Genomic DNA, 23,147 nt, shown 5'->3' on the forward strand with positions numbered 1-23,147 from the left:
CAACCTAACCTAGCCAATAATATAGTATTGCGTATAGCCTAGCCTATAGTGTTTCGTATTGAATTGGTTAGGTTAGGTTGGAACATATAAGACAATATAAAACTAAGCGAGCAGGGCGCGGCAGCGCCCTGCGAGCGGGTGGGTCCAATCCAGACCTTACCTTTATTCATGAGCACATTTATATCGTACTCAAAATACCCGCAAATAATATTTTCAAGGTCAAATTGCTCAAAAACGATTCTTTTTTATGTTTTTTGCGCTTTTTGCGATAAATATGAACGTTAGAGAAAAACGTTCCAAACAAAAGTTGTAGACCGTAAAGAAATACATATTTTTTGTTCTATATGTTTTTTGAATTTGATCCTTATAAGCAACACTATCAGATAGTGAAATAATATAGAGAGTGTATTTTTTTCTTCAAAATGAACTCGTTCGATTCCCGGTTAGGGAAAAAGTTATTTTTTAAAAGTAATGATGCATTTATAGTTTTTATCAAAATCGGCCTCGTAACTCCTTTCAGCATTTTTCGCTAATCCTTATAGTTTCGGATTAGGCCCTGAAGGCCCGTTTTAAAAAACCACCCTGTATATAAAGTATTTTCATAAAAACGCACGTCATACGAAAACGGCCACATACGATGTTTTCCAAATACAGCAAAGGGATACATACACGCCACCCGAAAACGTAAGGTTGAAAATGTGATGACCAAAGCTTACAATTGTGCCTCGAAACGATTCGTCGAAGTAATACTTCTTTGGATGTACGCGCACGATGAGCCGATCTAACTTAATTATCAGTTGCAACTCTTATCTTATCTGAATGCTAGTTAGCTACATTTAGGGTACATATAAACCTTTTTATATATAAAAACTTCGTTTCTGGATATTCGCGCCAAAATGACACATAACATATGCAACAGTTAACGAAGTTGTTTGTTAGCTATAGCGTACGTATAGCACGGTATCTTACCAACGATAAGCCGCTCATCATCAGGCAGGTCCTTGAAGAGTCGCTTGAAGTCATCGGATTTATTCTTGTAAGTGGGGTAGAGGGAGTTGTACCAACTCTTCTTCTTGGTCCTAACGGCGGCGCCATCGGCACCGCGCGTGCTTGGGTTCGAAGACGATAGCTGCAAGGTACAGTAGTGTAAAAGGTTAGTTCGTCAGCTGAAGATGGTAGAAACCTTTGTGGTTCAACTCCGAATGCACTTCCATTTGTGCCTTATAAAGGCAGTGTTAAACGCTGCTGTGTTCTGGTTTGAAGGGTGAGGTAAGAGAGACATGATTATCTGAGGCGTTCCAACTTAGTCCACAGAAGTAGCAACTGTGGCCTACTTTAGGTCAGGCTCTAATTGACCTGGGGTTGAATATAGATATCCATAGATGTCAATGAAAGGTACGAAGACAATGGCAGTTGCTTAATTTTTAGCACTTAGGTAGGTAGGTAGGTAGGTAGGTAGGTAGGTAGGTAGGTAGGTAGTAAAGGCTGTATTTAAAGGGAACGGGACCGGTTGGAGTGGCGTCAGTGAGAGGATGCCTATGCCCAGCAGTCTAATTATCAGTGGTCTTTAAAGGGTTGATGGGTGCAATGAAAGTATACCTTAGTGTCAGATTTGAGTGAGGGCGGCGCTAGGTTGCCGTCCACGATGGCCGCCACGTCGCCCGCGCCGTGCAAGGACGATTCGCTGCTCTGTGGGATCAATACATGCAAAGATAATACAATTGAGCCTATATTATGTCCATATTTTTTTATAAAATAATAAATTAAAAATGTTGTCACTGTATGTAAAACTCAGTCTTATGTTCATACGAAATATTATAAGTTAACGTCAAAACGCTTTTCGGTGCGTTCAAAATTTTATTTTAGTGAAATTATTTTAAGGATTTAAATAAAAAAATATATATAATGGGTCAACACATCCGCGGTTGCGCACCAGTGCCTAACAACGTTGCGTAACTAACTGGACATTATGACATCTACGAACCGATTTTTATTTAGAAAAAGAAAATACAATATTTTCTTTTCTCTCTATCAGACAGACCACTTATAATTTTTTATTACCTTGTCATTATCTAGTATGTCTAACGTGCTATCCGTGTGTCGAAGTGAGGGAGACGGGGACCGGGAGACGCTCCTGAAACGTGAAAACGACATCTATAAACAAGCAGCAAGGTAGGAGGATTCTTTGTGGTTCATTTATAAAGCAGCTGAGCACTGCTGTTTTGGGCGCGGTTTGGCGAATCAATCACACCCAAATTTGCCTAAATCGTCACGTCAATTGACGCCACGCGATCCTGAATCACGCTATCAATTTTTTCTAAACAAGTCATACATACTCTAACTCCGATTTTATGTAGATTTTATGATGTTTCGAGTGTGTTAAGTGTACATGTATTGTGTATGAATCTGTATGTAATGTATGTTAAAGGACAAGCACACCCCCTTTTCTTTGGCATGAGCGATGGCCTAAACGGTTTTATGGATTTTAATATGGTGTCGTGTGATTCGAGTAGGTAATCAAAACCCAAAATGACGTCTTCGTCACTTTGACCTCTCGATGTATTAACTGACAATCTTTTTATTAAAAAAAACGAGAAGTTCTCAATTAGACTGTATTTTTACGCATTGGTGTTTTTCGTTTTAGAAAACACGTGACCAATTAAAGTACAAAGGCATCACAGCGAGCGCGATACAATTAAACGGTCACAGTGTATCGAGCAATATCGAGTACACGAGTCACGTGTACGTGTGCAGATAGCCCTGTTTGCACGGACAGTATTCAAGTGTACCTTGTACATTGACTGACGGTTTGGGACAGGGTTTGGAACGAAGCTCGGATAGTGTACATGTAGCTCATTAGTTGAATTAAAATTCTACGTGATATGTAATCAAATTGTTAGCTATTTTTTTACACATTTAATTATAACGTTCATTACATCTCACAGAAAAGTCATTTTTAAACATGTCGTTAAACAAACGTTATGTAAAAAAGCGTACTATAAAACTAAGTAATTATTTGACTGATAAAACGGTGTGATGTACTTGTGGAGCTGGAGCAGTAGCTCCAGCAGTACCATTAGGTTAAATTTGTCATTGTATAAAACATTTATTTTTTAAAAAAGATATGTGTTATGGAGTTTCTTTAGCCGCTTCTTCTCCATAACGAAACACCTTGTAAAGTGGTGGTAGTTGTATTCAAAAGGTGTTCTGTAAAGAACCTATTTTGAATTAAAAAAATGATTTTACCTGTATATTGTACATGATTCCTTAATTAACTATGTGTAAAAAATGCAACGAATGAAAAAACGAACATTAAAATATCTATAGCGTGTAGAAGTCATTGAATAAACTTTCGTTATTTAAACGTAGTATGCACCCATAACATAGTCAAACATCCTGTTATATCAAATTACTACATTATCTAAAAAAAATTACACATTAAGAATCCAGTCAACATACAGATAAACTAACAACTTCATGCAGAGGTATACCTCGAATTTCTCCTATTTTGCGCTAAACGGCATTGCACCTAAACCACAGCAGAGAGAAACTGAGACAACCGTCTGCTGAGTGTTGTGCCCATGGCCGCAGTAAAAGCGTATTCTATGAGTCACTGTGCATTTCAGGCTGGCATTATTGCAAATAGTGACGTCACGCCGGTCACGTTCCCTTGCAGACACAAAAACCTCTTTCGCCACGGAGAGATTTGACTCTAATATCTAACATTGAAACTAATATTAAGGAAGTTACAATCTATTATTAGTATATCAATTCATTCCATTAAAACTATATTTAACAATACCTTTAATTCAGAAACGAAACAAAACTATGTTTTGTTATGAAAAAAAGAGGTACTGTAAGTAATACATTTTTAAAGATTGAAATTTATGATTTTTTAATAATAAGAAATTGTTAAATGTTGATGTTTTGGTAGGCAAAACATTGGATAGATTGATTATGAACAACGGACCTAAGGCAATCTATTCATTTCAAAATAAAATATAAACATTATTAACAAGACAACAAGATTATCCAATAATCCGGGTTCGAAAACCTGTAAAGTTAATATTTGCTTGAAAGATAAATATTTAGCTCGAGTACCGCGTGTTCAATCGCGAACCAATTTATTGCTTGTGTAGATCAATAGTTAACGATGTTGTTCGTTTTATTGCACGATCATACAGATATTTCGTGTATCGAAGGGCATGATAAGCCATCTTTGCTGGTTGCTATTATTCGATAACAGTCGTTAAAAATTTGGATACCTTATTATTGACAAAATTAAGAAATCATCCGACATGTTTTGGTCAAAAATCAGTACTTTCTGTCAGCAATCCACATTGTAGGGGTCAAGGAGTTGGAACTCCTATTTTAGAAATAAACAAATGTGATCACTAGTATCCTTATAACAGAAAATATATGTACTCTTGGGTCATAATCTGGAGGATAAATTGTCAAGTATACACGGGTTCAGGCTCAGGGAATTATCATGTTCGAAAACGCAAATTCGAGATTAGTTATCGACATTTTATGCTGCGACAAATATAATAGATAAGCATGAATGAACCAGGTGGTAGCTCGTTATACCGGTCGGTCACATTGGTCCATCTTCTGCCAAGAAGATATATGATTAATGAATTATGATATATTATGTTTCTTGGCATGAATAGTTGTTTACTCGTAAGGACGACTGTGTGTTCATGGCATCTAGAACACAGGGAATCCTAGTTTTAGGCATTTTGAGGTAGAAAGCCGCAATGCGTATCGTATTTATAATCAATCCAAGCAGCAAAATGCCATTCTGGATTGTGGAGACAGAGATGGAAAACAGCGGTCACTTAATACCAGATGCTGAATTTATTACTGCTAGCTATTTATAAATATCGAAATTACATTTTGTAGTCGATATTGCAAAAAAATGCTGTCCACGTGCGGCCAATTTTACGCAAACTACTTAAGAATCAACGTGTGAATACATTATGAATGAAAACTGGTAATTTATATGAATGAATGGTCTCATATAGAAACATTGTTCAAACTACTTTTACTCAGTTACTATATAAAACTAGACGTGTTTTATCTCGTAACACACTTCAATCTGTAGCGAATGGAAGACACGAGAGCACTCGTGGTGGAGCATCTTGTTAGTTCTACGTTTTATAATACACGTTGTTAGAATCATACGAGTTGTGGATACACGAGTTGGAAATATATTAATGACTTTAACGTGTATGAAAATTACAGTTGATACTATCCTAATAAATGAACAAAAACTCCAAAATTCGTATAAGATTAATAAAATCAGTGATGCCCACGGGCTTTTTATAGTTAAAACTAAACGATGAGGTAGACGAGCTGCCTGATGGTAAGTAGTACATAAGAGGATTCTCCAATGTATTGCCGGCTTTGGAAAAGAGCTCTATTTGCACATTTTTTGAAAAGCTCTCATAGCGCCTGAGAATATCTCAGAGGAAGTTCTTTCTACATTGCAACGGAACCATAGAGGATCGCCAAGAGTCCAGTTAGTATGGACAAAACTTCATCCTTCAGCGATGGTGAAGGAATGGTAAGTTCGTCGTCAGTGTCGGGCTAAGCTCGTCGTTGGTCCGTGGTGGAAATGTTGAAGGAGGCCCAGGGTGAAAAGTTGAATGAAGCTCCCAATCTAAGAAGTTAATTTTAGTTTACCAGGTTTTACAAATGTCGACAAGGGAACTTGTAGACATTTGAAGCCCCTCCTCCGGGACCAGAGGCGGCCGGCTCCGGGGCGAACTGTTCCTGACCCCATCTACCATAGTCGGTAAAGTCGTCTTAGATAACATATGTGCTATTACATAAAAACAAGTTGCAATGCACTCTGTTATCGAACCGCAACTGTGCGTTTACAGTTCACGAGTGGCGGTTGACCTTGCGCGATTAACAAACCGACTGACAAAGGAAATCGCGATCAGCCGCCCGCCAGCCTCTCTGCCACGGATAGACGATTTGCATTCCAGATTAGGTTGCTAAACTCATTGTTACCATTACACCGAACCGATATTACCACTTAATTCTTGTTTTTTATAATATTTGAGTAGCAAACGATCGCATGATCGTTTCAGTCCACCTGATGGTATGTGGCTCCTGCCGCACATGGGCATCTTCAATGAACCCCAGGTAAAATTATAAAATTTCTACTTGACATTGGCCACAGTTGTATACCTACCCCTGAGGGTAAAGTTTGAACACCTAGAAATAAGTATGTCTCCCTTACCACACTCTTCAAAGCGGAACACAACAGCGTTTAACAGTGTTATTAGACAGAAATAGGTGTGGCGGGCAAAATTACACCACAAACTAAAACTTTCTACCATCTTTAAACTTAATTAAAATAACTTAGTAACTGCCACCCTACATAATTTAGTATTGTTCAATCTATCCACCGTTTTATCTATCAAAGATCGATATAGATTGATTATTAATAACGGGTGCAACGTGTCTATGACCTACTTTTTGGTTTATTTAGAGTTGGTTGCAGATGTGTACGGACGGCATACACTTAACATAAATTCGTTTAATTAAATAAATATTTCTTCAATCCTCCATTTTATTACTAACATTGATACAAAATATGTTCTTAACTTCCACACGAAACACATTTTCGAGATACAAAGAATATAAAATTTCTTTGAAAATAGTTCTGAGGTCTCGTATATTTTTATTTGCAGTAAAATACAAACAAAGAAGACAAAGAATGCTTCACATACAAAAACCAGGAAATACTTGACCAAGTTTCCACGAGTATGTAACATTCTTACAAGTCAGTGTCGTATTTCAAATGATTCTTTATTTCTACTATAAATATGACTTTAAAGAATTTCAATTAAGACATTTTATAAAAATCAAATTATACATTAAAATATTTTTATTAATTGTAATTGTTTCATTTGGATTAATCATGATGAGTGAAGAATCCAGCTCCTCTTACATCAGGTAGCCATCATGCCATTGCCCTCCATGGCTCAGTCAGTGGTCAGTAAAGATTTTTACACTACAATTTCACTAGACTACAAGTTAAGAGGCCGCTTTCCCCAGTTCCAGTTTCGGAAAATGTCGATGCTTGTTAAGTTATATTTATCGATAATTTTCGCTACTTCCCGTCACGACAAAATAAATCTACTCAAGTACTTACGAAGTTTCATCTTGCTATTAATAAAAAAGTTTAAGATCTTCTGGTCTTTATGGACGTTATAATAACAATAATATAAATACATATTGTATATTCGTATAGGTCGTAGAGTTTCTTTGTACTCAAAACATAAAATAGCACCACGAGTCAATAGTCGTAAAATGATATCTATGCCACTGAATACTCTTCACACAATACTTTTATCGCAAGTTTTAACAAACATACAACTTACATATTATTTCTCATACATAACTATAGATTTGTTAATGAAAGCGAAGAGATTTATGCCTCCAGTTCCATACTGTCCCATGTTTTACTTTTAATGATAATCCTGTCTGAATTATATTAGTTATTAAGATAACACTGAAAATTAATAAGATAATAAAGAATTTAATCGATTCTAATAATTGCACCATAAATATTTTTATTAAATTGTTTTTCAACATTTTGGAAACTTGTCCATATTTATACTCTCTGTATCGAGCGGTCAACGTTCCTCATATAGTTTATGAAAACACTACAATCATGATCAAAAATATTACTTCCTACAAATCATACATACTCAATTACTCACAAAGCGAACAATAAAACGGGCCATGTGTAATCAATAGATTGTGTAAATAACACAAAATTACCTGAGAATCGAAGCGCGCCACATGGAATCCCACTGAGCAAACTGCACTTGAAACTTCTCATGGTTGGCGACACCATGCATTTTCAAAATCCACCACTTTTCACGCTACCATCGGCACACACTGATCGCAAAAACCGCAGTCGCACCAAATTTTACAGATAAGATATGATTGCTTTACGATCGTCCGATACAATAAGCAGTTTAATTACCTCCACATCGCAACCGTTACTAATCATTGTTATTGCGATGTTAAAATACATAAAATACATTAGAAATATGCTCATATATTTACAGCATAGGATATATAATTTGAGGATTTCAGGATAAAGGATTTTTAAACGCAACGCGTGTAAAACTAGTCATTTTTTTAAATTAAATACCATATTTTCGAAATGAAAAGTAGCCTTTGTCAATCGCAGTAAGATAAACCATTCTTTACGACAAAGCCTTAAGAAAATCAATTCAGTCGTTTCAAATTTCAAATATTGATTAAACAGATTCAGTTTATACAAAGCTTTTTTTGTGAATATTATAAAAAAACGATTATAGTAAATTTCAAATCTCAACAAACCTACATCAATACTCAATACTCAATACTTTATTGCAATCATGGTTTTACAATTGTTTTATAAAAATCATTTACAATTTTAGCAACACATGAACCCACAGTGGGTGTAGCAATGAATATGAGAGCGGCCGATTTATATTTACAAATAAACATTGATGTCAGATTTACAATATTATTTAATTTAATTAGTATTTATTTCTTTGTTAATAATAATAATAATAATTTCATTTGTTTCGTATTTTAGTTTTCTAAATATTTTATTAATCTAATTATTTTATCACAATTTTATTTGTGTAGGCAGATATGATATAATACTAAAATAATTAGGCACATCCGACTGCTGTTATAATCACTACATTTACATCAAGGTCTGATAAACATTACTATACCATGATAAAAGAATATGCTACGAAACACATTCATAATTATGTATGTATAAATTTTCGACCCCATGTCCCACTGTGCCCATGGGTCCTCCCAACTAAAGGGAGGCTTTAAGTATAGCACAAAAAGAACACATTTTAATACGAAATTGTTTTAAAAAGTTATTATTAAGTATAGTTATATTTTAGCAGCTTTCAAAAGCAATTTTGCGCTACCACGCGTATAAAATATTACTTTTATTTATAACAATTGTTATTTTTTTAATATCAAGTCCAACATTTAGTCGGTAACACACGCGTTTATCTAGAGCACACAACCACACTGTAAAAAGTAAACACGAATATTACGGGTATTTACCTTGATAAATAACGTTATGCATATTTGTGTATTCTTTTTTACGCTCCGCTTAAAAATGATTTATTGTATACGCTACTTGAATGAATTTTTATTGAGTAGACATGAATAAATCTTAAATATTTTTAAAGTGTTACAAGTCTTCGTGGTGCGACTTCGGAGACATTACCGCCACACATTTTTCTGCCTTATAACAACAGTGTTAAGCGCCTCTGTGTTCTAGTTTTAAATGTAATGTAAGATGGATCCACTTATACCTGGCATTCCAACTTACTCATCGTTGCAACTCATCCTATCAGGTAGGGTATATCTATGTATATGGGGTCCATAATAGTTAATGTCGTAGGCGGCAGTTGCCAAAGAGCATGGCAAAATGGAGCTAATTACAGTTTGTGGAGGAAGTACCATAGCACCAAATAGATACCTGGGCCTACCCTTATTGACTTTCGCTACAAAAAATCATTGCAATTTCCAAATATTAAAGCAGAAAGGTACACAGATTAAGCTTAAGGTTATTCTGCATTCAAACGCAGATGGTAAAGACCATCAGGTCGTTTACTGCGTCGGACCTTAAGTTATAAATTTAAAATATTATTTATATTTCATATATGCCAACATACAAACAATTTGAATGTTAACGTTTCATTATTTTCCATCAGTAGGTACAATTTGCGGTGTCATAAAAAATATCTACAGTTGAGTTTCCTCTCATACAATTGATCCGGCACAAATTCGGTACGACACTCGTATTGTTAGTAATAATACGAAACACTAACGCATAAATGAGAAGTCATTAAAATAAAATTACCACTAGTCTAGTAATAGAAAGTTAGGGGAGTCCGAGGTTCGTCTGTTTGAAATTGTCTCTTGTCTGAATAATGGAGGACAATGTAAATCATCGATACTCAGTGGTCTATATCGACCCCCCGTGGTCGACGACGACCTGCAAGGGCTAAGGCGAAGAAAGAATTAGGGGTCAGTAAGACGGGAACGGGGATCTACGATAGTGTATCTCATTTTAGCAGGCGTCTTAGTGCGGTTAGAATCCCAATAACAGTATGTCTCTCCCAAGGGAACGTAAAGATCTTTGAAAAGATGAAGTTGTGCTTTTTTATGTTTCCCGCCTCATGGCAGAGTTCTCAATGGTGAGAGAAAATTATTAGAAATTACTGTCACGTTGACAGTTGTGTACGATATCTGTCGATATAAATGCACCAGAATACGATGGGTTCTGTTTCCCTGTTTAATATTCGCTATTCCGCGGTGAACACTGCAATAAATTGACATTAACGTGTTTCTAACTAACGTTTATTGCGAGATACAGGATTAATTGATTCACGTTTCGTAAACTAAATATCGGGAGGTCAATAAAATCTCGGCGCATCTTGTTCCTTTAATAGACTGGCTCGATTTATTGTCTTGGCCAACGAATTAGACATATTTACATAATAAGATTGCAAACATGCGGTTTGAAAATAGCATTTACTTGTATAACATATCAAATCAAATCAATTTTTTTTATTCAAAATAGGTTCTTTACAGATCACTTTTTGAATGTCAAAGCAACTACCACCACTTCACAAGGTGTTTCGTTATGGAGAAGAAGCGGCGAAAGAAACTCCATAACACACATCTTTTAAAAAAATGTTTTTGACAATGTTAACTTAACGTAATGGTACATGTGGAGCTGGAGCTAATTCAGACCACACCGTTTTGTCAGTCAAATAATCACTTACTTTATAGTACGCTTTTTTACATAGCGTTAGTTTAACGACATGTTTAAACTTTTTTTCTGTGAGATTCAAAATGTGGTCGGGTATTTTATTGTAGTATCGAATACAGTTGCCCACGAAAGATCTAGCCACCTTACATAATCTATGTTTAGGAATTGCTAATTTATTTCTATTTCTGGTATTAAAGTTATGGTTATTGTCAACATAACACGTTGTTATCAACCCATTACCTACTGTTCTGTTCTGAGCCCGTGTCTCCTCTAAGAATCAGAGAGGTTTAGACCATAGTCCGCGCACCCTTGAGACCTATAAAAGTCTAAAGCTACACCTGATACTAAGTATCAGATTGTTCTACTAGGTCGTTAAATTCTAATAGGAACATAACATTAAAAACCAGCATGTCTAAGCTTTGGAATTTGGACCCCCAAATCGAGATGCAAAATTTCGAGCCACTAAGCTCTTACATGTTTGGTGGAAAAACAACCTAAGGTAATGCTTAACCATGTCATGCTGAAAGTTTATCCATATTTCTAAAACACAATTTTGAAAATATTCATAGAAAATATTTTCTGGCAAGAGGCAAGAGATCTCGAGGGAAATACCTATTCATTTAAAACTAGGACACAGCGCGGGGTGGTGGTGGTGCAAGCAGTAACGCTGCCAAACGGTGCAATAGTGCCAAACCCATGAGCACTGACGCTTTACTCAGGAGTCTAAATACGTTGCTTACATAGTTACATACCTATTGTTAATTACAACATTGAGTACGTGATTTGTAATCTGATTACGTGATCTTACTGATGAGAGATCTCAGGTGAATATAGCCGACTAGTCATAGTCCATTTAATATTATATTAAAGACATCACTTTAAAATAGATATTACAGCGGTAGTGTTTGGTATGTTGAATTGGCATGTTGAAGGTATGGTAAAACGAACGTAAGCCCAAACGTCTAATCTGTATTAGATTAGACGTTTGGGCTTACGTTCGTTTAATAAATAACCAATCTATCTAAAGATTTGCCTACCAAATGGGTTAATCACACTTCGTGGAAGACCGTAGCATCAAGTAGATACATTTTTTTTCCTTTACGAGGGGGAAACCTTCAAAGGGGACCTGACGACGTGGGCGATGCCGGGTTATGTGGGCATTTTTACCGCACTAAAAACCCCCCGGTGGTCGTCCTCAACGCTTTTTAAACGAGAACTCCGGGATCTCCGACGGAAAACAACCGGAGTCTTCCCAGCGCGATTCCCCGATCGGGCTCTGCCCTGGGGGAACAGTTTTCGCTCGTCCCACACCATCTGATGTTCATGACGGTATACTACCACACATACCTCCGTATTTCCCGGGGTCGCTTTCTGGACGGTTCGAGCTCCCACTTTTGCCGCCCGCAACCCCAGAAGCCCCCTTTAAATTACTAGGAGAATGAAGTAGATACCTGTGCCTACCCTTTTTTACTTTCGTTACAAAAAAATATTGCAATTCTCGAACATTAAAGCAGAGATATGTACACATAGATTAAGGTTAAGGTTAGTCTGCATTCAAACGCAGCAAAAGCAAGTCAATTTAGAGCACCTATTTTTGTCCCTATTCAGCCATTGTCACATATTCACATCATATTCAGAGCACTTTTGGTTTGTCGAGAACTCACATCTGCGCTTTTTGAATTAGGATCAACTTTTTTGTAATGCTCTGTTGGATGATTCGTCGGTTTGTCTGCCATGCGAAGATATCTTCAGCAGATTTTAAATACATGATTGAAAACAACAGACTAGAAACATAAACTGTTACTCCCAAGATTAGGACGAGTCCAACGATACTTCTTATGTTAATATAAAGCCGTTAAGCCTGTGCTGTAAGGCGTAATATTCATGTAAATAATGTGATATAAACTAGAGTAGATCATACACTGTTAGATAAAGTCTATCCTTCGTAGTTGGGTAAAATCTCTTAGGTATTTAACTTTTCCCTACTTTCGAAACATTTTCGAAAAGTCAAAGGTTCTCGTCAGCCCTGCAATCTTACAATCGAAGGCCAAAATTCATTCCAGTAAGGCTTTTATTTGTGCTGAAATTTATTGCTGTAACAATTTGGTAAATAAATTCATTTTAGGATGTACACAACAATCGCGCCAATAATATGTTAGACAGCCTACAGACCAAGGTTACGCGATTGTTTTGCAGTCAAAAATATGAGTCATGTTATGAGAGCAATCAAAAAAAATGCTAATATCTTCATGTTTATGTGTATTATACATAACAATGTTATTTTTACATGTCGGCTTCCTGTAGTACCATTGTGTAATTTTAAATTAAGTTTAAGCGTGTTTGCATGGTTGAAAAAACCTTTGAGAAGTTATCACATCAGAATTATACTATATACAAACTTGATTTTAGATAATATCAAATTTGTGTTGAAATAAAGCAAACATGTTCACATTGAAATAAATGTTGTAAGTTAGAATATTAGCACTAAATATATTTAAAATCTAACAGTGCATTCATAATATACAGTGTGTACCTCTTAACACGTTAACTGCCACCGTCCTAAGCCCAGTGCCCACTAAATTTGACATATATGTGTGCCACTAACGCGTATATGAGTTGAAAAAAAGACATAACAAAGTGCCCCCGACGCATATAAGAGTCGCTAACTTTCCTATGTGCCCGTCAACGCATCTGTGCGTTACGGTAACTTTCCTATGTGCCCTTCGACGCATCTGTGCGTTTGGGTAAACAATACGAACGTTTACTCATTGTCTATTGTTCCGAGGCAATAAAAAGTAACGATGTCGTTTCCTTTCCGACATTTTTTATTTCGGATATTTCAATAAAAACAAATAACCGTGTCTATCATAGATATAGAATGTCAAAGATGAACAAAGCCAATGAAAAAATGTAGCCGTATCGACGTCATCAATTCGTCAAGCCCTAGTGTAAGCAAATCATATTATTACAATATTTTACCTTATTTTTTATCGTTTATTTTACATCTAGATACGAAATATATTTATTTACAGCAACAGAGCTAAATTACGTATTGTACAAACTAATAATAAAGGATAAAAAATGCTAGCAGTGCGGGTGGCTGTGGGTATTTATTTTGTTTGATAGCTGGAACATATTTGCTTTATTTGCCTTCTCTTTTTCTCATACTAAGTTAAATATGAAATGAACTACATATATCTGTTTCACGATTTGTTATTCTACTTGAGCGGAGCGAGAGATTCGATGTCTATGGTGTTAGTAAAGCTATTATCAGAGTTACCAGGCAACGAAATTTCCCCAAAAGTGGGGAAAACGATTTTTCTTAGATAAGTAAAACAAACATTATTGTAATTTAAAACATTTATTGAAAAATCAACTTCACATCGGATAATAATATAAACGAAAATAATTATACAACAAAAACCATTCTAAATTATTAAAAACTATATAAAAACATGAAATCAAAAATAGAGATCGTAAAACAATAGTTAAAAATTAAATACTATTTGAATACAAATAATATAGATAAATATGTGAATTATAAGTACAATGCTGAATACAACACAAATAAAATATTTATTGAACATCAACTTTGTATAAAAAATCAAACAAAATAAATAAAAATAAATTTTAGGAAATTTAAATACACTATAATAATCATAAAATTTAAATATATATAAGAATAGCTAAACAATAGCTTACTATAAATATAAACACAAATTTATTAAAAATACTACAAATAAAAAGATGAATTAATATATACCGATAAAAGTGAATATGACATATACAGGGTTACGGAAAAATCGACCTAGATAATTAACACGTTCACTGCCAGCACGATTTTCTTAATTCATTCCCAGGTGCCGCCTATCTTTCACGATGGACTCGCTAGGCGAGTCGCAGGCACTACATCATAATTTAAGTGGACTCGCTAGGCGAGTTCATTGGCATTATGTTTAGTTAAACTTAATATTTTATTATTATTGTGGCCATCGCAGTCTCCTGAACTAGTCTAGTCGACAAGTTGAAAATGGTACAAAATAGAGATACTGCTCTTAAAATTATGTGCGATAGCTCATTGGATCCGGAATGACGCCTAGAAAAATGTGCCAAAAGCGTGTATTAGCACATAAAAAATTGCAAGAGTTATAAACAATTAAAGATGAAAAAAAAGGCATTTCGTTTATTGCCAATATTTCATAAACTATTAATATTTAAGAAATTAAAAAAAAAGATTCTGAAAGAGGAGGAAATTTCCAATAAATAACTCCTAACTCCCGGAACTCTATCTCCATTATTTATAATTTTAATTTAACGCTGAAAATAGGTCTGCGCGCGACATTTTTAGGTTGCACGCGTGGCGTCAAAAGCGAGTACGGCACATTAATTTATTTAAGGTATTGAATATTTTTTTTTAAATTTGAAAATTTTATGGTGTATTCAGAACACTATAAATAATTTATTCCCGTTGGAAATTTTACTTAAAGTTAATTTTTCAACAAGTTAAACAATTGTTAATTAACGAAATTTTCTTGAACTACCGTCTTAATTGTAAGTGAAAAAAAATGTTTTTTAAATTTCTTAAATATTAATAGTTTATGAAATATTGGCAATAAACGAAATGCCATTTTTTTTTCATCTTTAATTGTTTATAACTTTTGCAATTTTTTATGTGCTAATACACGCTTTTGGCACATTTTTCTAGGCGTCATTCCGGATCCAATGAGCTATCGCACATACTTTTAAGAGCAGTATCTCTATTTTGTACCATTTTCAACTTGTCGACTAGACTAAACGTTTAGTTCGTTATTAAAAGGTGTTTGGCAAGTGTTCATTATATTACTGCATATAAACATGGCTAAAAACCCATCAAATAAAAAAGGAGGTACGTTTCTTTCGTAATTTATGCATGAATTGTCAACATTTTGATAGAATTCTATTTTTAAGGTTAAATTTTAAAATAAATTGAAAATTTAACTTGTGCGACTTCTATTTCTAAGAAAAAAGATTCCGATTTTGTAATTTTTATACATGTTGAGTTAAAATGCAAAATTGTATAAAATATCATTATTTACCTACGTTAATGTGTATGTACCAATGTTTCATTGATAGGAATGTATTAGGACTGAAAAAAATCAAAGGTTAATCTTCAAATTTCTCCAAAACACAAAAATATAATTATTTTATTATAATAAATTTGATAATTTGATACTTTAGCAGAATTTTATTCATTTTAAATAAATTTTTAGGTACAATTAACGTAGGTAAATAATGATATTTTATACAATTTTGCATTTTTAACTTAACATTTATAAAAATTACAAAATCGGAATCTTTTTTTCATAGAAATAGAAGTCGCACAAGTTAAACTTTCAATCTATTTCAAAACTTAACGTTAAAAATAGAATTATATCAAAATGTTGACAATCTATGCATAAATTACGAAAGAAACGTACCTCCTTTTTTATTTGATGGGTTTTTAGCCATGTTTATATGCAGTAATATAACGAACAGTTGCCAAACACTTTTTAATAACGAAATAAACGTTCAGGAGACTGCGACGGCCACAATAATTACAAATTATTAAGTTTAACTAAACATTATGTCAATGAACTCGCCTAGCGAGTCCATTTGAATTATTATGTAGTGCCTGCGACTCTCCTAGCGAGTCCATCGTGAAATATAGGCGGCACCTTCGAATGAATTAAGAAAATCGTGCTGGCAGTGAACGTGTTAATATCCTTAGTTATTTAGGTCGACTTTTCTTTAACCCTGTATACAGAAAACATGGTAACATACAGAAATAATGTTATGTTACCATGTTTTCTGTATGGTACGGACGGTAACAAGCGAGGCAAAGCCCGATGTTACAGTCCGCACAAAATATGCCACTGTCCTTCCTTTTTTTATGTTTGCTCCAGCATCTAGCACATTTTCGCCTTTTTAGAACGCCATCGCCATTCCTTGGTAGTTCGCTGGGCATGTGCGATGGCAATTCTGGAGGACATAAGCTAGACGCTGGAGGAGGAAGAAGGCTTGATATTACCTTCTCCCTGAAACATTCTAGCGTAATTTTACTATCCTTTCCCTTTCGGTATAAAAAGAAGGAGTTCAAAAACATGATTTGAAATATGTGAACTCCTATCTTTTTATACCACCTCATACATTTATGTTCGCACGGGTAGTACGCTAACATTTGGTCGCACCGGTCAACACCTTTCATAAATTTATTATATTTAACTATTATATTTGGTTTTGACACGGTGCGACCTCGGCGGTTCACCACATCTACCATTTCGGGTGTATGCTCTGTGGATAACGTCAAGACGTCCCTTTTATCTTTCCATTTCATTACGCATACACCCTTTCTATTGTTCTGGTAAATGTGGCTACCCCGTGTTAATTTTGTACTCATTACCTTCCGAGGATTTCTCCTGCGGGAAGGTAACAGTGTACCCGTGCAATATGTGGTTTTTGACAGCAAAATTTCAGCTAGATTAACACTATTATAATAATTATCCATATATAAGGAATGACCGGCATATAAATAATCTTTCATCAATTTGAGGACGACTTTATCGACGTGGCCTTTTCCTGCCACTTCCAAGTCAGCTGACCCTTTATACATGTGGATACGATGTACAAGACCATTAGGGTCAGCTAACATGTACAGTTTTACTCCAAATTTATTTTTTTTATTTTTTATATATTGTCGAATTAAAAGCCGTCCTCTAAATAAAATCATAGACTCATCTATAGTCAATTCTTTATCGGGATATATAACATCTTTCATTATATTATTAAAATAATTTATAAGGCAATCTACTTTGGAATAAATAGAAGATTCACCGACACCGTTCGGCTGAAAATATAACATACGAAAAATGAGCAGAAACCTATTTCTGCTCATATAATTTCCTAAATTAAATTTTACTAAATGGTGCTTTCGCCAGTAATAATTTAATTTGTTTAGCCGAACGGTGCCCATAAAAAATAATATCCCTAAAAATATTAATAATTCTTCTCCATTCGTCGGTTTCCACCGATTTAGCCGGCTATTCGCTAATGTCCCTCTACTAATAACTTCTTTTGCGTGGTCGTTGGTGGTCATGGCCAAATTATTTAAAAAAGATATATTAAATAATATTTTAAAATATTCTACTGGGTTAAGCTTGTCAAAATTAAATATTTTGATACCGGGTTGTCCGGAGAGAGGCACCGTGGGGGGCACCGTGGGTTCATCAATCCACTCAGGATCGTCCCCCATCTCACCTTCGTCACTGACGTCAATCACGTCACTCTCTTCTAATTCAGAAGTGCTTGTCCTGTAAATAATTGTTATAATGTAAATTTATCTCACACTAAACTTTACGTACGTAGGTTCATAAGGACAAATTTATTTATATGTATATGTTACCTTATTTCAAAATTAGATTGAAAGAAAATTTGTTTTTACATCGAAATCTTTGTCTATTTTTTATACATTAACTTACCCCTCGGATTCGTCGGAGATAGACAAATCGGTGTCTAAGACCGACGAACAACTTTCAACCCGGCGTCTCGCCTGCCGGTAGTTGGAGGCTTCTTCTTCTCCAAACATCTCGTAGAGGTTGCGTTCCACCTCATCTGGATTCAGATTCATCTAGAGTAGAAAACTATACTGCATTAAATGTTTTAGTGACTTATCACCCAAAATTATGTTTCAAAACAAATGTAAATAAACGTAATTGAAGTATATATTTTTAATACTATATAGACAATACTGAGTTCTCCAAATTTACATCATGTTTATTAAACATTTAAAAGTATTTAAAAAACTTGTTAGTATACTGCCCGCTCCTGGATATTTGATAAATTGTCATGCGTATAGCCGCTTCAACAGCGAAAACAATATGTAGGGGTAAGGTGCAATGACGAAGGGGTAAGATCGATACATTCATTAAAACCATATTTATATGAGCCATCGTTGCTGAATATTCCATAAATCCTCTGTTGTACCGATATAAATAGCTTGAAATCCAATCACATAAAAAATCGTTATCGAATGAAATTCAATATTTAAAATATATCAATATTAACCCGTTGAAAAGTTAACGAATCGGTTTTATTTTACCATATTACTTTCTTTTAATATATAAAAAAAATCAAAATCAACCTGTTGCCAAATCGACTGTTTGTTTCGCGATCGCAACGTGTCAAGAATAGGTAGTATTCTGCCGCGAGAAAATCAAATTTACCAAAAATCAGGCGTTAACGAATTATCTTTTCATACAGCATTTCAAATTACAAATACATTAAACTTTATCTTAACATGATTTTTTTACTTGCCTATGTAAAAAGATAATACACTGGGTAAGACTAAAATTCACGCGTTTTTTTCATACCACGACTGACCTAGACTAATAGTTTATTCAACAATGTCATCAATATTAAAATAACTACTCGACATTTGGAGATATTAAATTTTTAACTTCCCCCGTTTTTCATCTTACCTAAATTCACTCATGACTCTCACAAAGGAATTATTACAATGTTAAGAACAGAACGAATAATATGTATTGTCATATACATATTTTGCTAAGTAAAGTTTAAATATAAAAAAAAATAACGTACATTTAAAAGCAGGTCTTGCAACAATATGCCTCTAAATATCGAAAGTAAATAAAATATATCAATTTTAATACTTACGGTTGACAGGATGAAATGTAGCAACACTCAACACACAAAATACAAAAAGACTGAAAGCGGTTCAGTGTATGGAATTATCGGAGTCCAGAAAATTAAGCCGTGGTCGTCATTAAAAACAGAACCGAATCAATATATTAAAGCCGAGGTCAAAACAGTTTAGAGCACTATCGGAGTCCAGAAATTCAAGCCGTGGTTGTCATTCAAAGTAGGATCGAAACAATTTGTGAAAGCCGGGTCAAAAACTATGAGGTCACAAACGATAGATCAGGAGGTGCGTCTTCTACAAATGTTTGCAGAACACTGATGTTTCAAATTAACAAATAACATGATGCACCTACTAATTTTGCACACGTGCACTACAAAATACCCCAATATAAGATAAGAACATAGCCTTTTGTTTATATATGAAAGGGAAAGAGCCGGTATCATAAACGGTAACATCTGGTGCGGTCTATTTTGTAATTTTAGGAATTACAGAATATTTTTACAATTTTGTCGGCGAGCCGTAATACTATTCTTTTGTTAAAACGTTTTCTAAAGATTTCTTTTAAAGTTATTTCTTTGTTAATCCTAATTCTTTTATCTAATGTTTTTAAGTCCCGCGTAGTTAATCTTTTTATTACCACAAAAAGCCGCGTTTGTCTTACAAAAAGAAGTTAATGAAATATTTAACTTATTCAAATTGGTTTTTGATGAACAACCGGCATTATGGCTTAAGTAAAGTTTATTTCAATTCATTACGTTATACGTTTATTAAATTAAAAATTAATTTTAATACGAATTAAAACGATAGAAAAATATTCTCAATGAATAGGGTAAAATTATTCTCAATGAGGCAACCCAACCATTATGAACGAACGTTTGACGTTTGAGAAGTAAATTCAATTTTACTCGTATTTTATTACGTCGTGGCTTTACGAAAACTTGGATCTGTGAAATAGATTACATGTATAGCGAAAAGTTTTACTGAAAAAAATATTTTTAACGAACCCATTTACTGTAACATATCGAAGTACAAAAGTTTTCTTTGCCATGTTAACAAACACAGCTTATAACATATACCTACTGGAAATTATTTTTAATGGGCTGGTGGTGCGACACTTGGGAATGCCTACATATGTACCTATTTGTAACAGCTATGTAATGAATGCTCTTGTCTATCGTTAAAAACAACATTGTGCTTGCTTGATATGTGTGTGGCATGCTGCAAAGGATACTTTTTAGTTTAATTAGTTATTGAATAGAAAATATTAATTATTTACCCCCGCACCCATTATAATCATTATTACTACACTACAAAAACTTTTTCTTAGTAAAAAAATGAATATTACGGAAGGAATGAAATGATAACTGAATATGTATAAATTGAAATATTTATTTTTTACTTTTTTTTCCTTTCCCCTTCCCCTTCCACCGCTTGGCTGGTGGTGGCGGCGAGACATTTTGGTCCACCTCCTCGGTGCACTGCCTCTTGGTTGGCTTAGGGACCACCAAGACAGTGCACCTGGCGGTGCGTAACAGTGCCGCCAGGCTTTCACCACTACTACCGCCTTCCGCCGCAATTTCCTGCGGGGTTGGGGTTGGCGTCCAGGGGCTGGGGTTGGTGTCTTCGTCATTCCTGTTATTATGATGAAATATACGTAATTTAATTCTACATTAATGATGACAATCATATATCATTATGATTCCAAAAAGTCCTCTATATATATATAGACAGATTTTAAAAGATTTCACACGGACGTCTAAATAATATCCAGTCGTCAAATCAAAAATCTATTTAACTGCAAATTAAAACGAAAGTATCAAATTATTAACGTGCAGGTGCATTTTAGATATTTATGTATAATCCAGTAAATTCACTAGAAATTAACCCTGTATGTAAATAACAAAAAGTTAGTACTAACATCGTAAATTCGCGCGTCTGTCCTATAATGCGTTTAGGGAGCGATGCGTGCTTGCCAAATTGGCGCCAACGGAGAACTGTTTCTTTTACATTCAAACGTATTGCAAATGGCGTTCGCGCCGCTCATTCAGACCTGCGCACGAGAGCTGCGCAACGAGCAGGGAGCGGCGAAATTACCTATATAAAATTGGGACTGTTTGTCCGGCGTACATACATAATTTATTTTATACAGTTATTGAATTATATGACTTATACAATTTTATGTTATTTACGTGTTGCAATTAAATTGTTATTTATATACTATTACAATGTATTGATATTTAAATTTATAGATTTATACATTTAGTAGTTACACTACATGCGGATGAAACCGTAGTACAAATACTACTTTCCTCTATAATCCGGGGGTGTAAAACTTCTGCAAAGTTTTTCAAATTGCTACAATAGATGGCAGCATTATCATTAATTGTATGTATAATAATTTGTGATTATCTGTGTCATCATGACAAAAATTATAATAATATTAAAAATTATCATTTTAATGTCTATTTAATAACTATAAATAAAAACAACCCTGCAACAAACACTTTTGTTTGTTGCAGGGTTGTTTATAATAAGACTTTTAAAAGCGCCATCTATGAGAAGTAATTAGGACGGTGGCTTCGAACCTTTAAAAATTGGTTTTCTAAATAGCTATGAAAAAAGTGTGTGTGTGTCAGCTACGACGCACGATTGGAGTTTACTCCTTACGAATGATAATTATGATATATATCTAATAGAAAAAAGGGTAGGTAAATGAACGCATCTGCTAAAATGATAAGAGAAACAAACATATATCTGTAATTATTCGGATTATTTATATTACTTCAATAATGCAATATTTTATATTATTTTGTAACATAAAGTATGTTACAAAATAATATAAAATAGCGCCATCTAGTGGCAAGTTTTATAAATTGTAAGTTTGCAAGTTTATCAATCTATGTATTTTGGTTCCAAATATTATAATGGTAGCTTAATATAATTGTTTATATTAAAGTAAATTTTAATATAATATAATTATTTATATTTAAAACAATGTTAAACGTTTTATAATTTAAAACTTAATAATTATAATTTCTTTGCCATCTATAAAATATCCTTGTTGCAATTTACGGATGAAATGTATATGAGACTCAATAAACATGTTATTATATCTAATTTGGATTGTTTCTGAATGTTTTATAATTCTAGAATTCATTTAAAACGTATTGCTAATTTTATATAACTTATTTTGAACATAATTCATTAGCAATAATTCTGTAATAAATATTAAATAATACTGTTTTGATTTTGCCCGTTTATCGTTGATAGATGGTGCTGATCAATAATGCATCCATTTTTATAAGTTAAATTAATATATCAGTAACTTATAAAAGCCTCTTTATGTTAAAAACTTATTTTGCTAATATTATATCTTATTAAATTGCTTACTGATTTTATATGTTACTCTTCTTTAAAAACGTTCATAAAAGATTGTTAATCATATTATGGCGCCAATGTTCATATTTTTCACAGTGTTTATAAATGATCAAACCTATAACTTAATTTATGCAAAAATGTAAACAAATTAGTTAATGACGTTTTAATGTTTTATATATTGCTAATTATTTTTATTGTAATAATTACTTTCATATGGGATTTGAACTTACTGTATTTTAAATTAATAAAAGCACTCTTGATTCATAT

General features: G+C 34.0%; 1 protein-coding gene across 2 annotated transcripts in view; it reads right to left on the reverse strand.

Annotated features, from left to right (window-relative positions):
• The window catches only part of LOC140744712 (protein Aster-B), a 55,265-nt gene that overhangs the window by 25,836 nt on the left and 6,282 nt on the right, over positions 1–23,147 (reverse strand). For both annotated transcript variants that reach the window (XM_073076349.1, XM_073076348.1), the window contains exons 3-5: positions 2,062–2,134; positions 1,600–1,689; positions 970–1,129 (exon numbers count right to left, since the gene is read on the reverse strand). In XM_073076349.1, the coding sequence (XP_072932450.1) occupies positions 970–1,129; positions 1,600–1,689; positions 2,062–2,134 (323 nt within the window). The remainder of the gene's footprint in view (positions 1–969; positions 1,130–1,599; positions 1,690–2,061; positions 2,135–23,147) is intronic.

The sequence above is a fragment of the Epargyreus clarus genome, unplaced genomic scaffold (genome assembly GCF_041222505.1).
Source record: "Epargyreus clarus isolate Ecla_fem2 unplaced genomic scaffold, WU_Ecla_fem_2.2 ptg000009l, whole genome shotgun sequence".
In the NCBI taxonomy this organism is placed as follows: Eukaryota; Metazoa; Arthropoda; class Insecta; order Lepidoptera; family Hesperiidae; genus Epargyreus; species Epargyreus clarus.